At 51.7% G+C, this 26,616-nt stretch overlaps 2 protein-coding genes across 5 annotated transcripts in view; both read left to right on the forward strand.

Annotated features, from left to right (window-relative positions):
• The first annotated feature begins 232 nt into the window (after positions 1 to 232).
• On the forward strand, positions 233 to 7,146 carry RHBDD2 (rhomboid domain containing 2). The gene is made up of 4 exons (XM_071575233.1): positions 233 to 434; positions 1,598 to 1,999; positions 2,538 to 2,688; positions 4,810 to 7,146. The coding sequence occupies exons 1-4, from the start codon at positions 233 to 235 to the stop codon at positions 5,222 to 5,224; spliced, it is 1,170 nt and encodes a 389-aa protein (XP_071431334.1). The 3' UTR covers positions 5,225 to 7,146.
• A 454-nt stretch (positions 7,147 to 7,600) lies between these two features.
• Positions 7,601 to 26,616, forward strand: part of POR (cytochrome p450 oxidoreductase) — a 32,906-nt gene continuing 13,890 nt past the window's right edge. Inside the window, exons 1-3 of one of the 4 annotated variants that reach the window (XM_071575394.1) lie at positions 7,601 to 7,622; positions 13,378 to 13,523; positions 24,187 to 24,379. In XM_071575394.1, the coding sequence (XP_071431495.1) occupies positions 24,201 to 24,379 (179 nt within the window). In that variant the 5' untranslated portion in view covers positions 7,601 to 7,622; positions 13,378 to 13,523; positions 24,187 to 24,200. Of the gene's footprint in view, positions 7,623 to 10,481; positions 10,636 to 13,372; positions 13,524 to 18,742; positions 18,902 to 24,186; positions 24,380 to 26,616 lie in introns of those variants that run through there. The other 3 variants (XM_071575391.1, XM_071575392.1, XM_071575393.1) reach the window with 3 other exon arrangements.

Below are 26,616 nucleotides of genomic sequence, written 5' to 3' on the forward strand. Positions count from 1 at the left end.
CTGGACCTGGCGGGGCCTCCTGCGCCCGCGGGCAGCCACGCGTGGGGACACCCGGCTCTATCCCAGCTTGGGCGGGCTCCCAGCGAGACCTCACACCTCCCCGGGGTTATTGTCCCATTCCGGACGACTGAAAAAATAACAACAATTAAATAAAAATTAGAAAGGAGGCGGTGGGGGGAACTCCACCCCCGCGCGTCTCCATGGTAACGGCCCCGCAGCGCTTCGCGTTGCCATGGTAACGGCCAGGCCTTCCGGCGGCGGCCGGAAGCGGCGGGCGCGCGGGGCAGCAATGGCGCCGCCCAGGGCCCCGCCGGCCGCCGCCACCCTCACGGTGCTGCTCTCGGTCGGTGCCTCCGCACTCGGGATGCTGCGGGGTGTCCCCGCCGCCCGCTCCGCCGCCGCGCTGCGCCCCGCCGCCCTGCGCGACGGGGAAGGTGAGCGGGGACCGCCCGCGGGAGCAGTCGCTGCCTCCTTGATCCCCTGTCCCCGCCATGGGTCTCCCATTCCAGGCCTTCCCCAACGGAGTCTTTGTATCCCCTCATTCTGGATCTTCCCCATATCATCACAGAGCCTTTTTGTAGCCCCCGTTATGTTCCTTCACCAAACGCCAGCGGAGCCTTTCTATCCTCACATTCCCGGCCTTCTCCAAATCCCCAGTGGAATTTTTGTGTATTCCCTCGCAGGGCCGTCCCCGTGTCCCGCTCTGGACCCCTTGGGCCCTCCCCTCAGCCCCCAGTTGTGAGCGTTTCCTCGAGCCCCTCCCTGAGCCCGCTGCTCCCCCTCTGTCCTGCCTCTCCGTGCCCCTTTTCCTTCCTCTTCCCATGCTCTTCCCTGACGTGCACTGAGCCTCCTGGGCACCCATCTCAGCCCCCCTCCATCAGGCTGCTCCCCCTTGCCCCCATCCCTGGCCCACGACATCAAGGACAGTGTATTTATGCTTCCAGGAGCTGGAGGGGTTTGCTTTCCTCAGTCCCTGTGCTATTCCCTGAGTGATTCCCTTTAGCACTGTGGTTCTCTGAGCTGATGGGTGAACTCCACCACCTCCCCACGGGTCTCCAGGGGTGGCACCGGGTTGGTTTGTTTTTCACTGCTGTTTTCCTGGCTGTGAGAATGAGGTTGATGGGAGGGAGGTGGGGAATTCTTTACCTCCACCCTCACCGAGTGCCCAGGAGATCAGCTTTGCCGAGGGCCTGGGAGCACCTCTGAGGTGTGATCACCTCCAGGCATTTTGGTGAGGAAAGTCAGCCTTCCAGCAGTTTAAGAAGCAGCATTTTTTGCCAAAATCATTGCAACTGCAACAGCTCTTTTTATGTCTCTTGCCTTATCTTTTAACGAGATTGAAATTTGCTACAGATGCTGTTGCTTTTTTCCAGGCAGCTCCCCAGGAAGCAGCAAAGAGTCAGCCCATATGTTTGTGATACCCAAGACAGCACTTGTTTTATCTGGTTATTTATGTCTGGTTTTAAAGCCCTCCAGTTCCTTCTCCTCTACACCAACATAGAAAGATAAGCTATTAATTAATCCCGTGGGCTCACTTTCCCTCTGCTCAAGCATTTCATTGTGGTTTAAAGCAAATCCACTGCCTGTCTGTGCTCAGTTCACAGGTTGGTCACCCACATCTTTGTCTATGAAGACCTGGCCTCCCTCACCTGCGGTGCCGTTGCCATCTGGTACTTTGCTGGCAGCTTTGAGAGGAACGTGGGCACAGCAAAGCACTGCTTCCTCACCATCACCTTCTCTGTGCTCTCTGCCCTCCTCTACTTCCTCCTGGAGCCCCTTCTGTCCCAGGTGTCAGAGGTGGGAGATGCCAATGGATTCCTGCCAGTGGCTTTTGCCATGCTGGGTGTGTCCACCACCCGCTCACGCATGAAGAGGACTCTGGTTTTTGGGTGCAGGGTGCCAGTGGTGCTGGTGCCCTGGTTTGTGCTCTGCATAGCCTGGGTTATCCCCCACTCTTCTTTGTTGGGTAACCTGTGTGGGCTCCTGGTTGGGGGAGCCTGTATCCTTTCCAAGTGGGAAGGACTGAGCCAGGGTGGGGTTGTTGGTTTGCAGTGGGAAGGTGGTGCTGTGGTTCTTGCTGCCAAAGTGCACTGGTTTTGTGGGGATTCCTGGGCTCTTGTTCTGCATTAAACCCTCTGCTCTGAACACCTTGGGCCCTCCCCTCAGCCCCCATTTCTGGGCATTTCCTTGAGCCCTTCCCTGAGCCCGCTGCTCTCCCTGTATTCTGCCTCTCCGTGCCCCTTTTCCTTCTGCTTCCCATTGCTCTTCCCTGACATGCACTGAACCTCCTGGGCACCCATCTCAGCTTTGCTCATCCTCATCCCACCCTGTTCTGTGTTGGTTTTTTACCTCATTCTTCTTTAGTGCACACAGAGAATGTGGAGTGAGAAGGGAGATGGTCTGTGGGGGTGGTGCTGGGTAGAACTGGGAGAATTCTCCAGGGAAAGTGGTTTGTGGGCAGAGGAATGTGGTGTGTGGCTGTGTTAGAAATGAGTATGTTTGGTCTGCAGGCCTCCTTAACGTGCTCCTGCCTTCAGATGGTCTTGGCTACTGTTTCTGCCTGGATTTTCCAGAGTCAGTGAGTTCTAAGCTGGACCGGGTGTTCCCTTTCACTCTGCTAAAGAGGATCCCAGGGCTGAAGTACATCCCAGGGTCCTTAGCAGAGAGAAGAGCCTCTGAAAGCAGCAAGTAAGTACAGCAGTTCCTATGTAATATTTTGCAGGGGAATTTTGAGGTATAATAAGAGGCACTAAATCACCTCTAAAAGCTGCATTGTGCTTGTTGAGTTCATACCGTGGGCGTTGGGGGGAGCAGAGTCAACCTTTGATGTTACACTGATGGCATTACTGGGACCAATAAATTATCACACATTAACTCAATCAGATCTTTAGTGAAAGCTGAATGGAGGTGAAAGACCTCTCCTGTGCTGCAAGGGCAGTGTGTACATATGCAGAGATATTGCAGCTCTGGCTGACATGAATGCTAAGTTGTGTAATTCTGCCCTGGTTTTAGGGTTTAAGGCATTTGCTCCTGGCTGTGTGGCTCCCTGGGGTGTGATCCTTATCTTTAGGTGCCCCACCTCGCCTCCCAGGAATGCTGTGAAGTGAGTTCTGTCCAAGCCTATGTAGGAGCAGAGCATTATAAATCAAGGATGTCACTTACAAAGTTCAGTGTAGACCTTTTGGTCTTTTATAGCCTTTCAGCAGGTTTCCAGTGTCAAGGCAATGTTGTTTTACTGAAAAGAAACCTTGGGGCCCATGGCTGACATTCAGGGATGGTTTTAAGTTTATATATTTTATCACAAGCCATGAGAACTCACCTGTATTCTAAAAAGCTTGAAAATGTAGGTCAAATAGTTACCTGTTCTAAGGTGTCATTTCAGTTTCAAAGAGGAAAGATAGTTTTCTATTAAGGGTTAAATTCAGTGTATTGTTTAAGCCATCAGCTCATGGGAAAGCTTTATTTGAAGTGGAAGCATTCCCAGGTGTTTGTATTGATGGGGAAGCCATAAACCAACCCTTTCCTGCAGCAGGAGTGTCCCCCAGGTCCATCAGGGCACTCAAACATGTGAGTCCTTGCAGGGAGGGCAGGCAGATCCAGCACCAGTGGTGGGTTTACTCTCCATCCTGAGCAAGTGCAACTTCTGGGAGAGGGGACTGTGTTATTCCATGCTGAGGCTGTGTCAGCATCAGGCCAGTCCTGCTGTGCACAGCACCCCAGTGTCTGAACCTGCTTCCTTTGGTGAGGTGACACAGACTGCTCTGACACAAAGGTATTTACATGAATATTTGACTACCGAGCAGGGCGTGGGAAGGTGTTTCTAGGATGGTTCCACTGCTGCAGCTAAATTTGCATGTCTGTCTAAGACACAACTTCTGTATGTGCTTCTGGAGCTTCATTTTGACTATTTTGATTCTTAATAGTTTGGGCTTAGTTTTCATTTTAAATATTTAATAAGATTCAGGCATCAACTTGCCACCAGACAGGACACATTTCTAGGAGGTCCAGGCTTTGATGTCGTGTTTGGGACCACAAATAAAATTAAAAAACCCCAACCAACCCAAAATCAACCCCATACCCCAAATAATTTAAAAACAGAAATCCAAGCCTGAAAACCTCAGCATGAGCCAGTCTCTTGTTCTTGCTGGCAATCTGGCAGTCATGGCATCATGAATATTGCCTTGATTCTCAGCACTCATCTGCATGTTGTGCGTGGGCTGAGCAGCACTCCTGAAGTCCCAGAGGCTTCAGCTTCTAGGCAGATTTCCTCTCTCCTGTTTTGGCTGGATGAGTCATCCCTTCTGCTGGCAAAGACTTTCTAGTCCTTGCTTCTGAATAATTAATTTAATTTCTAACTCTCCCACTTTTTTTGCTCTACACTTGGGGTTCTTACTCACACCAAAGGCCTTTATGTTTTCTTGATAAACACTTGGCAGCTGTGACTTCTTCTGGGCAATGCCTTGGCAGATGTGCCCCTCACAGAGCAGGGAGGATGTGCATGGGAATCTCAAAGCACAGTTGCAGTTTGGCTTGCACGAAGAGTCTGGGGCCAAGAACCACACTTGTTCAGTGGGTGTGGGATTGGTGTGGGTTGGGAGTGGGAGCAGCTGTCCTGGGAGGCCAGTAAACCTATTTTTACTCAAGGCCTGCTTATAATAAGAGCTTCTATTGTAGTGAATCCCTCTGATGGATTGCAGTGACCTCTCTGAGCGCTGGTCAGGAGGAAATCAACCCTCAGGGCACTTCCAGCGCTAATTAGGCAATGCCAGTTCTGAGCACAGTGTAACTCTTTGTTTTCTTCCTGCCCAGGATTAACCCTGCACCAGGCACTTACCCCACCCAAAGCTACTCCTGCCCTTCGCCTCCGGCCCTTCCTGCTTCCCAGTTGCAGCATCCCAGTGCTCAGAGCCAGGGGTTTCATCACAGCTGCTCTCCAGGACACGAGGGATCTCAGCAGGGCCGTGCTGCAGGACACAGCCTCAGTTCTTCCCACTGCCAAGCCAGAGGTGCCTTTGGGGAGTGTTGTGGGCAGGCCCACAGTGCAGCCTCGCCGGGACAGCTCTGCCAGCTGGGCACGTTCTCTGCCCCTCAGCACCTGTGCCCGCCTGGGCCACAGCCAGCTGCAGGTGTGGGTGCTCTGCCTGGTGTGCAGCAGGCACCAGGGTATCCAGCAGCCACAGTGGCTCCTGTTTCAGCTGATTTTACCAGAGTCCAGGTGTACTAGTCCTCCAGGGAGCAGCAGGACTCACAGGGGCAGGACATTGTGTGATGCTCACACAGCAGTGCTGACATCTTTGCTGTGTTCAGGGTGATGGTTGGAATGGGTTGGTAGCTCCAATGTAAGCCATTCCCCTGCCCCCTCACACAGTCTACTTGTATTTCCTTTTTTTTTTTTTTACTTTTTGATATTGCTGGGGATGGGGCTGTATCAGCTCTGTGCACTTCTCATCCTTTTGAAGTCTTTTCTCTTTGCTGCCTTTTCCCACACTGCCACTGGAGATCCAGTGCACCAGTTTCCTAAGCCAAGATAGGAACCTCACTGTCAAAACACTGGAGTTTAACCAGGCTGCTGCAAAAAGCAAGTGTCCCATTTACACTCCTGTCTTATTGAGAGATGTGACATAGCTGGGACCAAAAAGAGTTGGGAATCATGGAGACCTTAGTTTATAACTTCAGTGGAGGAGGACAGATATCTCTTCTACTGGTGACTTCTCCACTGAATGCCTTGGAGGGGGCTTGTTAAACCAATTTGTGGCAAGACAGTGGAACACAGAACACCCTTTTCTGCCACTCCAAAACACAGCTGTAAAATGCTGATGGTCCTTCTTAGCTGCAGTCTGTGCCTGCATCAACATGTTGTCTTCATTTTCTGGTAGCACTGCACCAGCTCAGCCTGTCACCAGCACTTGTTGATAAGGGAACCTCAGATGCATGGGAAGTAGTGGGAGACTCTTCAGTATGGGATTTTGGCCTTGTGTGGAGCAAATGTTTATAAATCCAAGGAATGTAGCAATGCCATTGGGAGTGTTCACACTACTCAGCTTTAGAAGTCTCACCCACCAGTATTAGCACAATCTCTCTCTGTTTTCTTCAGAGCTGGTGGGCAGGTGTGTGGGAGAGGGGAGTTTTCAGCAAAGGATTTGGAGCAGGATGCACTATTTGGTGCCTGTGGCTATAATGAAGGAGTTTGGTCCAGTTACTGGGATTTGAGCTTTATTCCCAGCTGTGTGGCTGCTGTGCTGTGCCATGCACAGGAGGAATCTGCTGTCTTTGTGTCTCTAAATCAGCCAAGACCTCAGCTGTTACCTTTGACTCTGCTCAGAGTTTTGTTGTGCTCCAAAAATATATGCTGCATGAAGCACCAAGTGCCATTACTGCTCTTGAAGATGTTCTTGCAGTGCCTCTCTCCTGAAAACACAGCAGCCTCAGGGCTCTTCTGTGCTCATGGTGAGCCTGGTCAGAGGCAGCTCTGGCAGCTTCATCTTCCAGAGCACATCTGTGCCTCTCTTTTCCATCTGAAGAAGCCCCATATTCCCATACAGCTACTTCACGTTTCCAGCAGCCCCTCTGGAATTACATGTGTGGCCTTACAGGGGCTTTCCTTCGGGGGAAGACCAAAGTGAATGCTGAGAAATCTGAGAAATCAGATAAGTAAGACATTAGTAAGAAGTTCTTGCAAAGGTGGACAGGGCTTTCTGCAGGAGGACACAGCAATTGGAGAACCAGCCTGGTGCTGGGGGGCAGCTCCATCTTGTTCCTGATTGTGTCACTCCTCCATGAGATCACAAATGGAATTGGCTTAATGGTCCTGTCTTTCCTGCTGGCAGGAATTGGATTGTTACTTGTTTAGTGTGAAGCAAGAGCAGGATAAGGAGCTTGTTTGGAATTTAAAAGCATGTTTTTAATACCAGGAAAGAAATACTAGAGATAACATTGAAATGCTAATACTCTACTCCCATTAATGCCTTGATTCTTTCTCCTTGTGAAATCCTTGCCCTTAAACACAGGAATTTTATCACTGATTTTTCCAGAAAGGTGATGGCAGTCTGGTAGCAATCATGAACGTTTTATACCTGCAGATTGGGAACTTGAAATACAATCTGAAAGACAAATTACTACAGTCTCTGGGTTTGCTTTCGAATGGAGAGGTGGAGCAGTTCCCTCCGGCTGGTGGGCTGGGTGGGCTGGGATCTGTGGGGCGGGATCTGTGGGATGGACTGCGGTGGCTGATGGGTGCCAGCTCCGTGTCAGGCTGGTGGCTTCGGTCGCGCACTGGCCACAAGCGGAACTGCACACCGCAAAACGCTGCAAACGGGTTGTTTTTCCTTTCCAACTCTTATCAGTTCATCTGGTCAGAGATTCACTCTCCCTGCAGAGCTGTCAAAGGGATGGCGCATTTCCAGGCAGCAGTTACAGTGGTAGAGGAAGCCCTGGCCTGTAGGAGTCACTGCTGGCAGCAGGAACGGCCCCATCCTGGCTGGAGTGGGGAACAGACAGCAAAACCTCCTTCCAGAGGGTGAGCTGGGCCCCTTGGCCCCGGGGGACATTCCTGCCTGGGAAGGATCCAGCACCAGCCACTCATCTTTCCATGCTGGGACAAGACAACTGCCACAGCCTTCCAGGTGAGCCCTGGGAATAGGACATGCCAGACAGACACAAAACTGCTTATTTTTTCCCCCCTTCTGCTCCCAGCTCTTTTAGGAGCTTCTTGGAGACCTTGGTCCCTCTGACCACCATGTTCCTAGTGCTGTTCCAAGTCCAGCTGCACCTACTTGTCCAGTGCAATGTGTTGTTCCTTCAGTGCCCTTCAAATGGATGTTTGTGAGGATTTATTTTCTAGAGAAGTCTGTTCCCTGCAGCTGTTTCCCAGTGAAACGCTGGTGTGTAAATGAGCCAAAGACCACCTGCTTCTCCAGCAGTGGAGTCCAAGCAAGTCCCAGTTCCCCAGGGTTGGTGGCAAGCTCAGAACTCCTTGCCTGGGGAAGGGAAGTTGCTGGGAGGGAGGAAAGGGGTTGAGATGAGACATTTGCAAATGTGTCTAAGGCCCAGAAAAGGAATTAAATTTGGAAGAGAGAGAGGTAAAACACACAGGGCTTCGGTGTTTGGCCAACTAAGCTCACAGCAGAGTTACTCACTCACTGCACGTTGCAGTACCAGCTCATTTCCTTGGTGGGGAGACAGAGAACTGAAATTCCTAAAGCAGGAGAAAAACAAAAAGTGGTTAACCTTCCAGTTCAGCCCGGGATGGCTGGCCTTGGCATGGCTGTCCCTGGGAACGTGCTGTCCCTGGAGGTTTGTTAGTGCGTGCCTCTGGTGTATTCCCAGTAAAGCAGCCACTTCATGCAGTGCCAGGACTGCGTCTGCCCTGGAGTCAGGGTGTGCAGAGAGCCCAGAACGCCCCTTAGGTTGACTCTGTGTCCTCAGGGGGTCACTCAGAGCGACAAACTCTGGGGACAAGTGCTGGGAGCTGAGCCAGCTGCTCCCTGTGCTCTGGACAGTTGTTCTGATGCAGGAAGGATGCTCTGGAAGAGCCCAGCTCTGTCCTCTACCTCTCTGCACCCTCTATGGTGCAAGAGAACAGGAGTGGAGGGTGCATGAGGAAAGCAGAACTGACCTGGACCTGCATTGCTGCCCATCTGGGAGCCAGTGGGGTCCTGCACAGTGGGGAGGCCTGGCAGGAGACACTGATGCTGGGAGAAAAACAGGTCTGTGTTCCTTTGCTTTCCTGTCACTCATTCATTCATGGCAAAGCACACCCTTGCAGTTACCCTGACTGGGGACCAGGTTCCCTGTGCCAGGACCAGGATGCTGCCAGACACCACCTCCATGGCTGTCCCACGGGGTCCCACCTTGTTTGCTGGCACTGTTGAGGGTTTCGTGGCCCAAAGTCCATCCCCAGCGTGTGGTGGGGGATGGAGGAGAGTTGGAGAGGTGGGAGAAACAGGTGTGGTGACAAAGCACTAACCCAGCAGGTCTCTGTGGGCTGGCAGGGCTCTGCCTTGTCCCCCTGGGGGGTTTGGGCTGGGTGTGATGAGACCCCAGCCCCTTCCCTGCTGGCACAGAATGGGACAGGCTGTGCTGTAATTCCTGTCCCCAGTCCGAGCACCTGATGGGATGACCCCAAACCAAGAACCTGCTCTGTCCTACCGTCCTCTCAGTGCCACTTTGATCTTTAACCCATGGTCATTCACCCCGTGGGGGGCAGTCACAGACCAGAGTCACCCCAGGGCAATTCCATGGGGTTGATCCCAAAACTGATGTGGGTGGCAGCAGTGCCTGAGCATCCTCACACCCCTCTAACCCTCTGCTTGATGCCACCATGAAAGGGGGTGTCCCTGCAGGCCTGGCCATCGCTGCCCCAGGGCTGGTGCTTCTGGGGTCAGTGCCCCCTCCTCACACCCCTCCTGGTCCCTCAGGTGCCTGCCAGCCCCAGCTCAGACTTTGCACCTTCCCGAGGGTTTATTGACTCTGCAGTGAGCGTCAACACAGCGATAGCGTCAGGATGGTGACTCTGGATGTGCCAGTGGGAGGGGACACAGCCCAGGGTGACCCCACATGACCTGGGGCTGCTCTGAGGGCTCAGGGCGAGCCCTGTGCCTGGCTTTGGCCAGGCTGGACTTAGCAGAGTTGTGACCCAGCTTCCCTAAAGGAGAGAGGAGAGCAGCTCCCTGTGGGACCTGCGGTCTGGGGGTCTGGGTTGTGAAATCCCCCCTGGGACAGCTGGGGATGATTCCGGAGCTGCTTGTGCAACTCCCCACGGTGGCAGCCTGAGTGTCGAGGGAAAGGCTGCCCCAAAACATCCAAAACATGTTGTCTGTGGTTAAATCAGGAGCATTTCCTTGTGCCAGGCAGAGCAGACTCCCTGGTTCTCCGGGAGCCTCCAGCCCAGGGTTCCCTGACCCCCTGTGGGCCCTGCACCAGGCAGTGCCCTGGGGGAACCTGAGGGGTCCCACAGCAGCACCACGTGCCCCCAGGCACCGCATGTGGCCACAGACGGGGCTCGGGTCTGGGAGTCCTGGCTCAGGCAGAGCCCATGTCCAAAACTGACCCCAGCCCATGGCACCACTGTGACCCCAAACATGACTACTCCATGCCCCCAGCCCTTACCCTAAAACTTACCCCCACCTTGACCCCGAACCTGACCTGAACTCTGCCCCCAACCCCTCATCCCGCCCCAGCTCCATTGCTGGCCTCAACCCTGTCCTCGTTTTCACCCCTCCAATTTGCCCCAGGCCTTCCCCACACTTCTCACCCGACTCCCTGCTTACACCCACTGTGACCTCTGACCCCCTGCACCCTGACCCCCACCTTGGCCACACCCCATCCTAATCCTAACCCAAAACCGCCCCTTGCCAACCACACCTGACCCCACCTCACCCCGGGCCCCTTCCGGCGCGCCTGTCCCTTTAAGAGCCCCCTGGTTCCTGGGGCCAAACCAACGCGCTGCCGCAGGGGGGAATCTCCAAGGACTGGCGCGCTCGCAGCCTATTGGCGGGCGGCAGGGGCGGAGCGTGTCCCCTCGCGCCTGCCCGAGTGGTGCGGGCCGCGGTACGTGCCGGCCGCGCCGGGGCCGCGGAGCCACCGCGGGCAGACGGGCCGGGCCGGCGCTGGGTGCGGAACTCCGCGGGGACACCGGTACGGGTCGGGCCGGCGGTGGGTGCGGAACCCCGCGGGGACACCGGGGCGGTACCGCGGGCAGACGGGCCAGGCCGGCGCCGGGCGCGGAACTCCGCGGGGACACCGGGGCGGTACCGCGGGCGTGGGGCTGAGGGGCAGCGAGTGCTCTGTGATGGGGAGGGGCGGGCGGCATCCCCTGATGGGTGGGATGGGGGTGCCTCTGTTATACTGGGGGGACTGGTGTGGCTGGCTCGCTGTTACTGGGAGCAGTGGGGTGAATGCGGTCCCGAGTATGGCGAGGCTGGTGAGAGTGGCCCCGTTGTTATTTGGGGGAAGGTCAGTGTGAATGCACCCTCTTTTATTTGGGGGGGACTGCTGTGACCAGAGCCCCCTGTTATCTGGGGACTGGTGTGACTGGACCCCTGTTATGGGGAGGATACTGAGATGTCTGGAGGCCCCTCTTATTCAGGGTGTTGGGGGCGACTGGGATGGCCAGACTTCCCTGTTATTTGGGGGTCTGATGTGACTGATCCCCTCTTATTTGGGGAACTTGGTGTGACCGGATCCCTTTTATGGATCCCTCTTCTTCAGGGTATTGAGGGGGGACTGGGATGACCAGATTTCCCTGTCATTTGGGGGGTCTGATGTGACTGGTCCCCTGTTACTTGGCAGGAATTAGGATGATTAGAGCCCCCTGTTATCTGGGGGGTCTGGTGTGACTGATCCCCTGTTATCTGGGGGGTCTGGTGTGACTGATCCCCTGTTATTTGAGGGGTCTGGTGTGACTGATCCCCTGTTATTTTGGGGGTCTGGTGTGACTGATCCCCTGTTATCTGGGGGGTCTGGTGTGACTGATCCCCTGTTATTTTGGGGGTCTGGTGTGACTGATCCCCTGTTATTTGGGGGTCTGGTGTGACTGATCCCCTGTTACTTTGGGGGTCTGGTGTGACTGATCCCCTGTTATTTGGGGGTTCTGGTGTTACTGATCCCCTGTTACTTTGGGGGTATGGTGTTACTGATCCCCTGTTATTTGGGGGTTCTGATGTGACTGATCCCCTGTTATTTGGGGGTTCTGATGTGACTGATCCCCTGTTATTTGCAGGGGACTGGGATGACCAGAGGCCTCTGTTATTTGGGGGGTCTGGTGTGGCTGAGCACCCTGTTACTGGGCAGACTGGTGTCACCAGGGTCTCCTGTATGGGGGGCTGGCATGAGTGGCCCCCCTGTAATTTGGGGTACCCCCATCATGCCTGGCTCCCCGGGGACTGTGGGGCAGGGTCTGGCCAGCACCCCATGGTGGGGCTGAGGAGGGGATGCAAGGCAGGATGGGCAGCCAGGGAGGGGAATGATGCCTGCCCTGTCTTGCTTCCACAGCACTGAAGGGTTGCTCAGACTTATTCCCATCCCAGGCTGTTGTTGGTTAAAAGCCTTTAATGAGCTTAATTTTCTGGCACTTCCCTGTAGAACGTTATTCCCAGCATTTAACTGACACCTTCGCTGCAGGCTGGGCTGCTTTGCTTTTGTTGTGACACTTTATAAACTGCTGGGGTGTGGGAAGACTCTTTGCCGCTCTCTTTTCCTGATGAAATTGCCTGGGAGAGTGAAGTTACTCACTTAGGGAACGTGCTTGTCAAAAGAAATAATGGAAAAACCCCTATTTGGGAATGTTAAGGCTGGAGGGGGTGAGGACACCTGGATGATGGTTTTGGGAATTAGTCATCGGCCTGGAATTGGTTCTTAGGAAGTTGTCTTACTTGAAGGACTAAGCAGTGCTGGTGCAGCATGGAGTGTGCTTTGTTCTGCCAGTGTTTAGACCTTGGGTTTACCTTTCAGAGTGTAAATAGAAACAGGAATGCTGAGTGGAATGTGTACCGAGGCTTTCTGATGGGAGTCTGGAAAAGTGAAATGTGTTTGTATTCCAGAGCTCCTTTTCAAAAGCAGAGTCATATGTCTAGCTGAGAAGCTGAAAAAGCACAAGGAAGGGTCAGGTCTCTGTTTCTGAATTCTGGAAGTGACTCAGTGATGGCGTTGGTGGGGGACATCCCTTCTTACAGAGAGCTCTACAGTCTGTGTGGGCTGTGGAGAGGAGCTGTGGGGTTTCTTGGGTTTTGTTAGGCACAGAGCTGTGCTTAGTGGGGTGCAGGGATGCCAGATAGAAGGGCATGGGCTTCCCTCCAGTATTTCTGTAGTTCTCTGAGAAACCCCAATGAGCTGTTGCATGCAAAGCATCTCACTGATTAATGTGCTGCAGATGAGGAAATTGGTGTTTTGTCTGGGAAGGGCTGATGAGCCAGACCCTTCCTGGAGAACCCAGCATTGTCCCAGCACAGGTTTTTCTTCATATGCATCTTGTGCTGGTTGACTGCACCAAACCAGGGTGTGCATGGCTTGGAGTGTGTCTGAGTGTTGCCTGTGGATGTGATGGTGCAGGAGAAGTTCATTTGCAGAACAGGTTCCTAAGAAGCAGGGAGGATACAGGTGGTACAGGAAGAAGCACTGACACAACTGAGTGCTTTCTTTTAATCTCAGGTCTGAAAGCCTTGAAGAGTGGGCAGAAAGGAGGGGGTAGTGTCACACATCTGGCTTAACCCTCTGTTGATTAGTCTCGCTCTATTTGAGACAAAGAAAAATCTCTTGCTTGTCATCACTTTGCAGGTGACTCTTGTTCATTTAACAGCCTCTGGGGTGGTGCCTTTTGGGCAGCCAGGGTTGAGCAAGTAAGTGCCTTCTGCAACTTTTATTTTGTTTCTTCCAGAGCAGCTGGAGGATCTTGGCGAGGCCGTACGACCAAAACTTGGCCACAACTTGTCTTGTCTCCGGGGAGGCTTTTCCTGCTGCTCTCCACCCTTTGTGCTGGAGCTCACAGGCCCCATCAGTGCTTCCTTTTGCAGACCCACAGGTGCAAGGTAAGCCCTTTCTATTGAGTGTCACAGGTTGTGGAGTGTTTGTGTGTGCAGTTGGGTTGGCTGGCAGTGGGTGTTGGGAGCAATGGTGTCTTCACCCAGTTTGTCCTCAGCAAAAACAACGTGTGGAACTGTGTTTGACTAAAACCCCATTTGATCTTTGCTCTCTCCTTTGCCTGTTGTGATGCAGCAAAGGTTGTGTGTTTGCTCAGTTCTGAAGGACTAGGGAAAAGGCTGCCCTGCTCAGGGCTACACTCCTGCCATCTCCTCCCTATCTCATTCCTCTGGTATAAAAGAAAACCACCCACGGTTACCTCTTTGGACACTGAACTTTGTTTTCTTTCCTGACATGGACTCTCCTGCCTCTAAAAACACAATTTGTCAAACTTGTGTAAGTTTCTTTCCCAATGTGATCATTTGATCCCTGTGATGAGATTACTTTGTACATGGCATTGTGGAGAGTGAGTCACCAGCCCTACAGTGACAGGTGCACCTCTGCCAAGATTCCTTTTTTATAGCCTTTGAAATTCTATAGATCAGAACAAATAATTACAGGCCACTCGTAATCTCTTGCTGCTTATCCCCAAGTAAACCTTGGAGCTGATTATGTGCTGCTGATCACTCATGGAATCCAGAAAGACCAGAAGCCATCTCTGCTGGCTTCTGCAGGGCCACAAGTCCAAAGATTTATGACCTGTGGTGGCAGATTATTGTAGTATTTTTGCTTAGTAATCATCCACATCTATGCCTCCAGTTATTCCTTTGCAGAGTTATTGACTAATTTACCTTCCTTTCTCACTGTGTGGAATGGAGATGGTGGGGTTTGGAGTTAAAGATGGGGTGGGATTTTTATCCTTGGGAACATTTGGCTGTGGCAGTGCATGGGAAATCTGCTGGAAATGTTTAGCAACCAGTTTAGGGAGCTGGTAGGTCCGACTTGGCAGTGCTGGCAAGCACAGTGGGTCTTGCTGCGTGGTTGCTTGTGAAACACATCAGTTGACTGGCTTCCATCCCTTTCATGGGTCATTGCTGCATCTCTGGGCTCCAGCTGACTCCAAGCTTTGGAGGAGCAAACTGATAAAATGCCTGCAAGGATTGTGCAAGCCTTGGTTGTGTAACAGGGTTCTGTGTGTAGCTGCTGGAGGTAAGAGGAGTAGCTCCTGTTACACAGAGAAAGAGAAATCCTGGGTCAAGTGTCTTCTGTTTATGTTGATTGTGCTGGGGAGTTGGAGAGCTGTGATATTTGCAACTTGGGATCAGCCTTTCAGCCTGTGAACTCTCTTACTCCCCGGGTTGTCTGATGTCCTGTGGTCTGTGTCCCTTTTTGCCACAGGGACATCCATTTTGGGTATGGAATTGATGTTCTGAGGTCTGCCTGTGTCTGTTTGGTTGCAGGGGAGGGACTGTTAACTTGCCTGTATTTCATAAATGCTTTAAAAAGTGAAATCCACCTCAGGTTGGTGTACCCAGGGCAGGCAGGGAGGGTTGTAGGATGACTGCACATTCTTTGGTAGGGCAGGCAGAGCAGAGGGACAACTCTCCTCTTGAGTTACCATGGGATGCAAGGATCATGCAGACACCTCCATCCCACACAGAAACATGGGAGAGACAGGCTTCTAATGTCTGAAAAGACCCCACATCCTCAGAGGAAAATGCCTTAAAAGTACAATGTCTCAGCTCCACACAAACAATGCTTGGTTTTCTTTTTAATAAATAAATATTAAATTTATTTCTTTTTCTTAAATTTAAATTTATATTTCTTTTAATAAATGAATCCCTAAAACATACTGTTCTGGTCAAAGATCCTGACAGTCCCTAAACCTCTGCAAGATCTCTTTCACTGTGTTCCTGTGATGCTTTTCCAGCTGTTGATTTCAAAGGAAACCTCCCAAAGGAGAACAGTGTTAGAGGGTTTTGCTGCCCAAATTTTCTGGTGGAAGAGCTCAAAGTCTGTGGTTACTGACCCCATCTATAGCACCTATAGAGGCTGCAGGAAAGTCACAACCTGTCACCCCAACCCTCAACAAACTCAGGCACAGGGTGAGCAAACAGCCTGTTGGGAGGAGCTGAACTCCAGCCGTGCCTGTGGCAGCACAGGGCACAACACCTTCAGAAGAGGCTGCTGAAAACTCTTAACAGTAACCCTAACCCAGGAGTGGGGAGTGAAGAGAGGAGGGGGTCTGGCAGAATAGAGAGAACTAGGCCAGCCCTTTGTGAGCTGGCACCTTTCCTCTTTCGATTCCTTTTCCAAGAGGGATCTTTGTCCGTCTTCAGTTCTTGGCTGAAAAATGGCAATTTCCCAGACCCACTGGTGCCAAGGAGGGACTGAGCTTTGTGCCAAGAGAAAAGGTGGCAGCCTTGGGCTCTCAGGTGCCGATGATGCTGCGCCATTAACATTAAAAAAACACCCAGACCCTAGTCCTAACACAACAGAGAAGCCTAACCCTAACCATAGCCCTACCCCCTGACTGTAACTCTAAGCATAACCCTAACCCAGGAGTGGGGAGTGGAGAGAGAAGGGGGTCTGGCAGAATAGAGAGAACTAGGCCAGCCCTTTGTGGGCTGGCACCTTTCCTCTTCCATTCCTTTTCGAAGAGGAATCTTCATCCATCTTCGATGCTTGGCTGAAAAATGGCAATTTCCCAGACCCACCATCTTACCCTTGATCTTAAAGAAACATCTTCAGCAGGACCTGGACCATGCAAAATCCTTGCCTGAATGGGTTGCTCCTGAGGTTTTGCAGCCTTGCCTGCCAATAGGGTGATTTAAAACTCCTGCAGACTTGTCCCAGCTCCTGAGTATTGGTGGTGGTGAGACCCTGGTTCCTCTTTCAGACAGTGGCTGGAGTGTGGTGCTCTGGATTTGTCCCTGCTTTGGAGGGGAATCTGGGGAACAGTATTAGTTCACAAGGGGATCAGTTTACTTGCCATTCTCAGGTTTTGTTTACCTGTAACCCTGAGCTCCTGTTTTTCTGTGCTGGCTCATGTTCATCCATGTGAAGGAAGGTGTCCAGGTGCCTAAGCTGGGGAGGTGCCCCAAGCCCTTGTTTAAAGGTTCAGAGTCAGGCTTTTATTTGGTGAAAGGAATTGTGTAAATTCAATAATTCTGGGTTGCTTTCTGTTGAGGCAGCTTGGCAAGTTTGAATTAATTTTTGTGTTGGATAATGCCTCTAAATCCTTGGGTTCCCTGGGCTTGCTGTGTGGCCTGAGTATCCCCACAGCACAGAGTTACTTTCTGCCTCAGTAAAGCTGTTCCTCTTGTTCTCTTCCTTGCTATTGCAGCTGCTCTGCTGGCCTTGAATAAGACCCCTGGGCCAGAAAACATGCAAGTGTGACAGTGAAAGCTCAGATATGCAGCATTTCAAGATCCAGACTGACTGATGTACCTTCCACATCTGACTTGTGCCTAAAATAGAAGTTTTGGCAATGTCTGAGCCTGTGTGTCAGGGTCTGGGTAGAAGAGACCTTGCACAGTGAGAGTAACTTTTGTTTCACAGAAAACCACAACAGCTTTTGTGTTCCTTTCCCTGCTTTAGGTGCTGCTGCAGCCAGTGCCTCAGTTTGGATTGGGAATTCTGAGCAGGTGGAAGTGCACAGAGGCACTTTCCTGGTTTTGTGTGAGGTTCTGCTTTCCACTCTTCTTTACTGAGCTGCTCCTGGTTAATGGGAAGTTGTGGGATGTGTTGGCAAATTTTGTTTTAAGTATGCGGGAAGAAAGTGATAGACAAATACAAGGTGTAGGGAACCTTCCTGCCTAGTGAAAGCCAAACACTGGCCCATGGCTTGTCACCCAGCCCTGTTCCATGGAGGCTTGTGGAGCAGGGAAGGTTTGAGGTTTCCCAGTGTGCTTTCCTTCCCCAGGAGCCCAGGAATTCACTTGTGTGGTGATCCCACCCAAAGCAGGGAGCCTGTGCAGGCCACAACAAGCACAGCCACTTGTCTGGCCACACTGACATCCTCATACTGATGGGAAATGTGATCTCCACACGGCAGAGCTCTGGAGAAAAGGCTGATGCAAGGGCTGGTGAAGGCAGTGTTAAATAACCTGGGCCTGAGCACCTGCTTCTGTGAACTGCTTTTGTTTTGGAAAGGACCACTTTCCTTGCCAGGTCTTCTTTTACTAAAAAGGAAAACAGCTAATTCAAGACTGGCACAGGCTGGTGTAAACAAAATTTTTTAGTCTAATGGTTTGCATTCATACTCAAAGAGGAGTAAGAGAAGATCTGTTTGTTTTTGACTCAGGGGTCTCCTGGCCTAATACCACAAATTAATACACAGAAAGTCTTCACTGCAATGAGGTTCAGAGGAGACCAGGCACAGGAGAAATGCCACCTCCACCACAGCTCTGCTCCTTCTGCTGCTGCCACGTCTTTCCTTCCTCCTGGCCTTGTGTCCATGGGGCTTCTCTTCCTGACACAAGTCACTAACCCGCCTGTCTGGTGTCATTAGTGGGTGAAAGAAGAAAACCTTGGCTGGTCACAGGACTGCATTCCTGTTTGTGGGTGTCTCTCTTCCTTCTTCTCCACTGCTGTGCAGAGTAACAGGCTCAGTGCAGCTTCCTTTTGGTACCCCCATCTGTGCCAGCTCCCCACAAGCTTTGGCAGATGCCCCTTGGGGATAGACACCTGTGAGAGGGCTGTCCAGTGGCTTTCTTTGTCCCCCCCAGATGTTTTAGTTGTTTGATTTCTATTTACAGTCTTCCTGGTTTGTTGGTTCTCCTAAAGCTTGGGGTGCAGGTCAGAAATGGAGTTTTCACTTGGTTTGGTTGCTTATCTCTGTCATGTGTCTCCCCTCTGTCTTGAAGTTGTCTGTTGGGGCTGTGCCTGATGCCAGTGGAAATAAATGGTTTCTGATTTAAAAAGCCCAGTTTTAAGGCTTCTTCTCAGTGCTGATTATGCCTGATCTGTGTTGTGCCATGGTCAGCACAAGAGAAGGGGCAATCCCTGGGGCAGACAAGGCGTGCAGTGGGAAGGGAGGTCTGGTCACACACACAACCCACCTGTACCTGTGGAATTCAGGATGGTCCTTCCTGATCAGAAAGAGGGGTCTGACATATCTGGTGGTAGTGCTGACACTGCCAGCCACACAGAGCCTCCAGCACTGGAAATCATGACAGCTGTGCTTCCTCTGTGCTGAGTCAGGGACGTGAGGACCATCATCACGTGGCTGCAGGGAGCACGAGGACTGCTCTGCCAAGTTGCCTCTACCAGCAGTGCCCTTTTGTCCCCTTCCCCGTGTGCCTGTGCAGGGCTTTTATGGGGAGTCAGAACTGGAGAAAGCCAGTCTGAAGGAGCCAGTGGCTTTTGGAGTGTGTGTTGCTGTTAGTTGTGGTGGTGACTGGCGTGGTCTCCTGTTTATGAGAAGCAGGATTGCAGTCCTGTGGTAAGTGTTGCTGGATGGAATAGGTGGGCTGTTGGAGGGGGAGTGGGAGCTCCAGGGCTCACGTTGGCACTGTGAAGGTGTTGCTGCAAGACACAAGTTTTGCTCATTGCTGCAGGGTTGGTTTGACTTCAAGCCATTACCTGCTCTCCCTGAGACAGCCTGGACCTTGCTGTGGGCCGGGAAGGCTCTGGCTGCCTGCACCCTGCTGAGCTGCCTTTGAATGGAGCCTGGCACTGGTGCCAGTGCTGGGCAGAGGGTGGCTGATGGCACTGCCCACGCGCTTGTCACGCAATTCCCCTTCGACTCTGTCCATGGGGTTTTTTCCTACGTGTATTCCAAAACAGAGGTTCTTGCTGCAGCCCCTGTGTTTTATCTGCAGGTGTACAAGGGCTCCTGTTGGGTGTTTCAGTGAGCTCAGGGGCACTGGAGATAGGGGTGCAGCCTCTGTGCTGCCCCGTGCCAGGGCAAGCGGTGTCTGTAGGGCATGTGGGAGTCATGGGGAGCCCTTTCTGTGTGTTGAGCTGATCTTGGGGGCTGTTTGGTGCTCCAGCTGGTGCCTGGGGAATCTCTTATCAGAGGTGGGAGCTGTGAGCAGCCCGGGCTGTGCTTGCTCAGCAGTCTCCCTTCTGCTTTCCCTCTCAGCAAGGCTGTCTCTGCAGATCATGGTTTGCTGTTGGTGGCACAGGGTGAAGTCAAGCACAGAGCTTGGTCACTCCTTTTTGGAGCAAGAGTCACAGGCTGAAGTCCTGTTCTGAGTGGCTGGGAAGTTAAATTGTCCTGAGGTACTTGAAGCTTCTCACAGGCATTCCATTACAGAAAAAAAGTCTGCTTGAGGCTCACAAAGAGTCAACTTCCTGCTCAGGCTGCCAACTTAGCTTAGAGCCAAGGCTGTTTGGTCACTGGAAGATGCTACAGTGTGACTTTCAGAAGCATCCTTATGTTTGCAGAAGGGGAACCTCCCAGCCATGTTTATGACTGTAGTGCTGGGTTCCAGTGTGCTTTTAGGGCCATCTACTCCACCATCTCCTGGTGCTGCCATCAGCTCTGTGCAAGAGCAAGGTGGGAGAGTAGATCCCTTCAGGCTGCTGATAATTTGGGTTTTAGGGCACTCCCCATCCTGTCTTGTTTGTTGCAATGCTGTTTTTACATCTATTTTAATATTTTTTTAACCCTGTGAGCTGATAGCGCCTTTAGTCCATATGGAGATCGTGGAGGATTTGAGGATTTCTGGCACTGACAGTGCTTCCAGTCCTTTGCTTCCAAGATGTGTGTGAGAATGAGGAATATTTTTTTTCCTCTGAGTATGAAGTGCATCTGTTTTGTAGCATGGAGATGTGCAGAGAAGGTCCCTGGTGATTTCAGTGGCTGTGAGCTCCCATATATCAAGCAAATTCAAGTATTTAGAAGGTGCATTCAGGGGCTGAAAAGCTGAGCTAAAACACAGCATTGCTTGACTGGGATATTTCAAAATATTGTGTCTTTTCTGTGCTCACATCTTGCTGAGTCTGGTTGCTTTGCTGTGTGCATAAACAGGGATCCAGGGACTGGAGCCATGAGTACAAAAAAAAAAAAAAAAGGAAAATGGAATGTCTGTCTTACCTTGATTGAAGACATAATAAACACTGTGGAAAAAAGACCACCATTGAAACTGTTGCCAGAGGAAGTTTTACTTCTGCATCATAATTTTTTTTCTCCTTCAAAACCTGGTCTGGTTTTATCAGGGTCAGGATTGCAGGATTCCCAGGAGAGCTAAACTTCTAGTAAAAGTCAGGTTTCTCTTCACTGAATGTTAAAAAATGCATTTGAAAATGAATTGCTGGAAAATCACTTCTGAAAAATAATTTTTTTAGCCAACTAGCTAAGACTGAGATAAACTGAGGAATAATCTTCCTGTGCTGGGGAAGTGAGTTGAATAGTTCCTGAGTTATGACAACCCTTTTAAAAAAGAAGTGTGAGGTCTAATTTCAGTCTTTGCTATGTCTAAGCAAACCTTTTCCTGAGGGTAAGGATGGTGAGGGGAAAGCAAAAAAAAACCCCTTTAGTTGGGATATAAGACTTGAATAACCAAAATGGGCAAGACCAGAGGGAGTCCATCATGAAAATTAAAGCAGTTTTTGTGTTTTTGGTGCCATCACAGGACCATGACCATGTTTCCTTCCAGGATTAGAGCTCAGTGTGTAATCTTTGTGCTGTGGAGGTTGTGACTGAAGAGAGGAGAGCAAATCAGAAGCCTCCAGAAATGGTTCTGTCCTGGCTATGGGGGCTGAATGGGTGGTCTGGCTGCAGCTGGAGGGTTCCCCTTTGAAGCCCTGGGGAGCTGCAGAGTGGTGAAGGCCAGCAGATAGCCCGGTGTCCACCCCCACATCCATCCAGGCTGCATTCCTGGGAGCTGCCTCCCTGAGGATGCCCCTTTCCAAGGCATCACTGCCTGGGACAGCAGGCCATGTGCAGGGGCTTGAGAATGCCAAACCCCTCTGGTTCCTGCTTGTCCCTTCTGCTCTGGGAGGCCCAAAGCTCTGCTGGTTTGGGGACAGTGATGAATTTTGGCTGGAGATGTAGCCCTCACCTTGCTGAGGAGGGCACAGACTCCTCCTTGCCCTGTGTGAGGGCAGCTGGGGAATATCCATGCCTGAGCTGTCCAGAGCCAGGAGGGAATTGCTGTGCTTTTCACCCTGGGCTGGTTCTGCTCACCACAGACATGCCTGGCCTGGAACTCTCCACCACGTGCAGTTTGTGAGGAGGAAGGAGGCTGCTGTGCTCTGTGCAGGGAGGCTTTCCTGGGGCTCAGCTGCTGGGAGTGCTGGGTTTGGTGCTGCTCAGAAGGGAAGGAGGTGCAGCTTCTGCCCCAAACCAGCTTAGCGTGGTCTCCACCAGCCTTGTTTTATTCATGGCTCCTTTGTGATTGCCTTACATACCTTGGGGAAGTGATTTTTGAGAAAAATGGATGAAGCACAGGCTCCTGCTGAGGATAATGTGACTGACATGGCCATCCCTGTGTGAGAGGAACTGGCCACCCCTGTGGAATTTGGGTAATGCAAACTGGCACTGAAAGAAAACAACCCTCCTTGCAGTGTTGGAGATGTTTGCCCAGGCAGCCTCCTGCCTGTGTGTGGCACTGAAGAAGAGTTGAGTCTGTGCTGTGCATGGGCAGCAGCTGAGGCTCCCTGGAAACCATGGACCAGCAACCCTCAGGGCTGCTTTGCCCTGAGACATAATGAGCAATTCAAGAGGTGAGTGAGATAACAAGGACCAAAGCTCTGTGTGACAGGATGGGTTGCCTGGCAGGTTCTGGCTGTGATCTTCCTACAGAGGGAGTAGCAGTGAGGAAGAGGAGAAGAGCTTATACATAAAACTTCTGGGGTTTCATCAGGAGTGAAGGAAACATTTTTCCCCCACCAGTGCATTCCTCTGGTGTTGGTTGCCAGACCAGCTCCTTGGTGATTTACTGGAACCAGATAAGGGGGAGAAGAGGGATCCTACTGGGAGCTGTACCTTTTTGGCAACTAAGCTGCAGTTGTGGAGGCTTTAACTAACAGTTTAGTCTACAGTTGTACAGAAATAACACTCAGCTCTTCCTTGGCTCCGAGATGCAGTGATGGAAAGCCTGTCTGCAAGGAGGGAGGACAGGGTGACCTGCCTGCTGGAGAGGAATGTGCAATTTACTTGTCTGCAGTCACATCACTGACATTTTTCTTCCAACCCCCTGTCTTAGTGTCATCTCTGGCAATTTAATGAGAAGCTTTGCCAGTGGTGTCTTAGTGCCCTTTGTAATATACTCTCCAAGTTCTCCACCAAATTAAACTTCCTGTGGTGCTGAGCACTGCGTGGGTTGCCAGAGTCCCTGATCACTGCCAGGTGGCTGTGGACTTCTCCCTGTGCTCCACAGGGCACCTTTCATAGCTGGTGCCATATGGCACAGGGCTTCCTGTTCTCTGGAGCTGGACCTTCATTGGAGGAGTAGCAACAAGGGGTTGTTCTTTGCTGAAGATTGTACCTGGTCTCCTTCATTAGGTCTCCTTAAGCATCACCTTCCCTTTTCTTCCCAACTCCTGAATGCGTTAGGCATAAAAGTTTGGGCACTTTTATTTCTCAGCCCAGGCACAGATCAGTGTTTTCTGCTGTTTTCAGGCCCCCCAGAAAAGCTTTCCTCTGGCAGGTACAGCTGAGCTCTTTCCTTCATGGCTCAGTCCTGGCACATGTCCATTCTCTCCTGTGCCACCACCACGGTTCTGAGTCACTTTTCTGTGTTCAAGTTCAAATGTCCATGGTCCCCTGGGTTGGCAGGATGCCCAAATACAAGAAGAGAGTCCCTTTGCCCTTACAAATCAAGTTTTGAGTTAATTATCTGTTTACTTGCACAGAGTGCGTCCTTGCCTCTGGTCAGATAATCTGGTGATCTGGACTAGGGTCAGAGGAGTTCAGAGCTTTGGCACAGCAGCAGCAGGGAGGGAGGGATGGCTGGCTCCCCAGGGAAAGGATGGGGCCATAGGGCTGGTTGGGGATTTGAGGGCTGGGTGCTCATCCTTGTGCTACCATGGACTCTGGATATGGCCATGGGCAGGTCACAAGTTGCTTAAACTCTGCCTTGGTAAGTGGATTGGAGTAATTCAAGGAGATGGAAGTTAAACTGGGGGAGGTAATGGAGGGGACTGGGAAGCCACAGCCCCAGAAAGAGGTGGATAGTAAATCCAATCTGCAGTGGAGGTGGATATTAAATCAGAAGCATTTGTCATTTGTGTTGTAATGATCTGTTATGGGGATGCTCACAGAATTTCCATGCCACAGTCTTGCTCTGTGGTTTATAAGCACAGCAATGGGTCCATGGCATTCTGTCACCTTGTGGGAAGGAAGAAGGAAGCCCCAGATCTGTGGAGTGACTGGAAGAGTGGGATCTTCCCTCAGTAACACTCCAGGGGCTCTGTGGTAAGTGCTTCAGTAAAGGCTGGCCATGAGTCCCTGCTGAGTTTTGCTGTGGCTTTAGTAGGAGCCAGGTTGGGCTTGCTGGCTGGAATGGGGGGCTCCTGTGGTGGTGCTGGCAGAGGGAGAGCAGAAATCACCTCACATGGATCAGCATGGATGCAACAGGAAGGGAAAAGCTTGGTGTGACACCTTGGAGCACAAAAGGATCTCGCAGTGTTGTGATGCAAGGCCTCTCCAGAGAGCTGTTGGGCAGCCTTGTGCTCCTAGGACTAAATCTGGGCAAAAAGGACTTTCTGAAGGATCCTTAATGCTCTTCCATGGCACTGTGTGGCTGCTGGTGCTTACCTGTGTTTCCTTGCTTGCAGGACCTCTGAGCATCATGGGGGAAGCCAGGATGGACCCCGACCTCTCTCCTCCTGACAGCACTGCACAGCAGGACTCTCTCTTCAGCATGACAGACGTGTTCCTCATCTCACTCATCGTCGGGCTCTTCACTTACTGGTTCTTCTTCCGCAAGAAAAAGGAGGAAGTCCCTGACCTGCCCAAAATGCAAACAGTGTAAGTAACAACTCTCAGGCAATGTGGCTTGAGTGGAGCTTCTTGTCTTGCTTGTGATGAGTCCTGGAAGACTCAGCTGGATTTTGGGAAGCCCCTGGGTGAGGGAACCTGGTCCTGAAAGGTATTTCTCTCTCCTCACTTTTCTTCTCTGCCCTGTGTTCTCCTCACAATGCAGAAATGCTGGTGGAAGGGTCAGGCTGCAGTTCTGCCTTACCCCACCGTGTGGCTCAAATCGGGAATTGGCCTTTCCCAAACAAGGCAGAAAAGGCCTCTGGCTGTACTTCAAAACTCTTAAGGATTGCTTTGGCTATTCTCGGTTTTTTTCTGATAAAAGTCACGTTTAGATAAATTTGGAGAAAGGTGGACTTGCTCTTAAGCAGGTTTCCTATCAGAAAACTTATCTACCCTTGGCTGTGAAGAAAAGAAATAGTCTTGGGCAGCTGGGAGAGAGTTCCTGGGATGAGCTTTTTGGCATCTCCTGTAAAACTTGATTGGCTTTGATGCCAGGTTACTGCAGCAGCAGGAGACTGGATTTGAAGAGGGAGATCCGTGTTCTACAGAGGGCTTAGGGCCAGGGGTGAGCCATGCTGGTGGAGGTCTGGGTGCATTTAGTTCCTTGTCTCACATACCAAACTTAATGCCAGTTTTCTGCTGGGCTTTTTACCTCAATCCTTCTGTTTCTGGTGGCACAGGAGGATGGAAAGTACATTTTCTGGCTGGGAGGGTTTTAAAGGGCAGTGGTGTCCCTGGCTGTGGTGTCTCATGCAGATGGTGCCTCAAGGTTGGCAGCAGCACAGCTGTCTGTGACTGCTCAGCCTTGGGAAGTGTTTTGGTGGGTTGGTGGGATACTTTCCCTGTCATGCCTGCAAGAGAGAGGGCTGTGTGTGTCAGTGCATGTGATCACCTCTGGAGACTGTACTGGGAACACTGTGCTACGATGAGAGCTAAGCTGGCTGGGCAAAGGGCACTATCCATCTGAAATTAGATCCTGGCATGGCACAAGCTGGGCCTGTCTGACTGATTTCACCCCCCACCCATCACATGCAGCTCTTCCAGAGGCTGTTGTGACCTTGCAGGGGAGCTTTCTGACTGCTCCTGGTGTGTGTTACCACCTTGTGCTGCTGCAGGGCCTCAGCACGTGGGCTTCCATCCCAGACTGGCTGGAGGTCCTGGCTCTGAGCTGCTCGTGGCCACTTTGCCATGAGGGTCCATGCTGCCCTCCCTGTCCCTGTGAGCAGTGGCTGGCAGGGAGCACCATGCAGCTGCTCCCTGTGGGAGATGTGGAGCAGCAGCACCTCCCATCACTAATGGGAGCAGAGGTCAGGCTGTTCTGGAAGTCACCTGGCACTGTTGCATTTTGGAAAAGTGTCAGCCAAGCAGGTGCAGAGTGAGAGGAGGCTGTGAAGTGGTTTCTGCCTGTACTTTAAGCCTGACCTTGCTGTGGTCATTGCAGCAAGCTGGTCAGAGGGCAGTGTGGCCCCATAAGCCAAGGCTGTGGCTGGTGGCACATCCACCTTTTGGGACAGAGACAGAGACTTCCTGCTGCTTTTGCAGTGTAATTTTCTGGGATGCTTGGAACTGGGAGGAAAATGAGTGGGAAAAACAAGCTCGTTCAGCCTTGGGTTTCCTTCCCCCTTGTAATCCTTGAGTCTGGGGTGGAGTTTCCTTTCTGATGATCAGGCAAATTGACAAGGCACAGGGTCACAATGTCAGCCACTGCCTGTGGCTGGCTGGGTATGGCAGGCAGGCCTGAGGGCAGGCAGGGAATCTGTCCCAGACCCATGAAGGCAGAGAGGCCACATCAGGGCTATCTCTGTCTGAAGTGGAGAGCTGTGACCTTAAGAGGAGTTGGTTTTCTTCAGCTTGTTCTCTGCTGCTCTGCCTTGACTTGCTGAACTGTTCTGAACTGCTTTATGTGATGGCGTTGGGTGATGGTTTCTGTTGTCTCACTTTGGCCCCCCAACTTCAGCCTCAGAACACTGGAGGATGAAGGTGCTGAACAGCAGTTCAGACACATCGCAGTGGCTATTGCTTTAATGGTTTGTTTGCAGTGCTGAGCAGTGCAAGCAGAGTCTCTGACCTGAACACAGCATCCAGCACCCCAGTGCCCTCCTGGTGTGTTTTGGGAGCTGCTGCAGAGCACCTTGATAGAACCATGTCAGCTCAGCAGGGTCTGCAAGGGAAATGCCACTGTTGTTACTCCCTTGGTTGTGGAAGAATAGATGCCCTGTTGAGAT

The sequence above is a fragment of the Pithys albifrons genome, chromosome 21 (genome assembly GCF_047495875.1).
Source record: "Pithys albifrons albifrons isolate INPA30051 chromosome 21, PitAlb_v1, whole genome shotgun sequence".
NCBI classification, from domain to species: Eukaryota; Metazoa; Chordata; class Aves; order Passeriformes; family Thamnophilidae; genus Pithys; species Pithys albifrons.

What these genes read in the sequence shown, in the direction of transcription:
- RHBDD2 (XM_071575233.1), top strand. Translation starts at nt 233, where the DNA reads ATGGTAACGGCCAGGCCTTCCGGCGGCGGCCGGAAGCGGCGGGCGCGC. An exon ending in CGCCCTGCGCGACGGGGAAG is followed by an intron (nt 435 to 1,597) that starts GTGAGCGGGGAC and finishes GTCTGTGCTCAG; the next exon opens with TTCACAGGTTGGTCACCCAC. An exon ending in AGAGCCTCTGAAAGCAGCAA is followed by an intron (nt 2,689 to 4,809) that starts GTAAGTACAGCA and finishes CTTCCTGCCCAG; the next exon opens with GATTAACCCTGCACCAGGCA.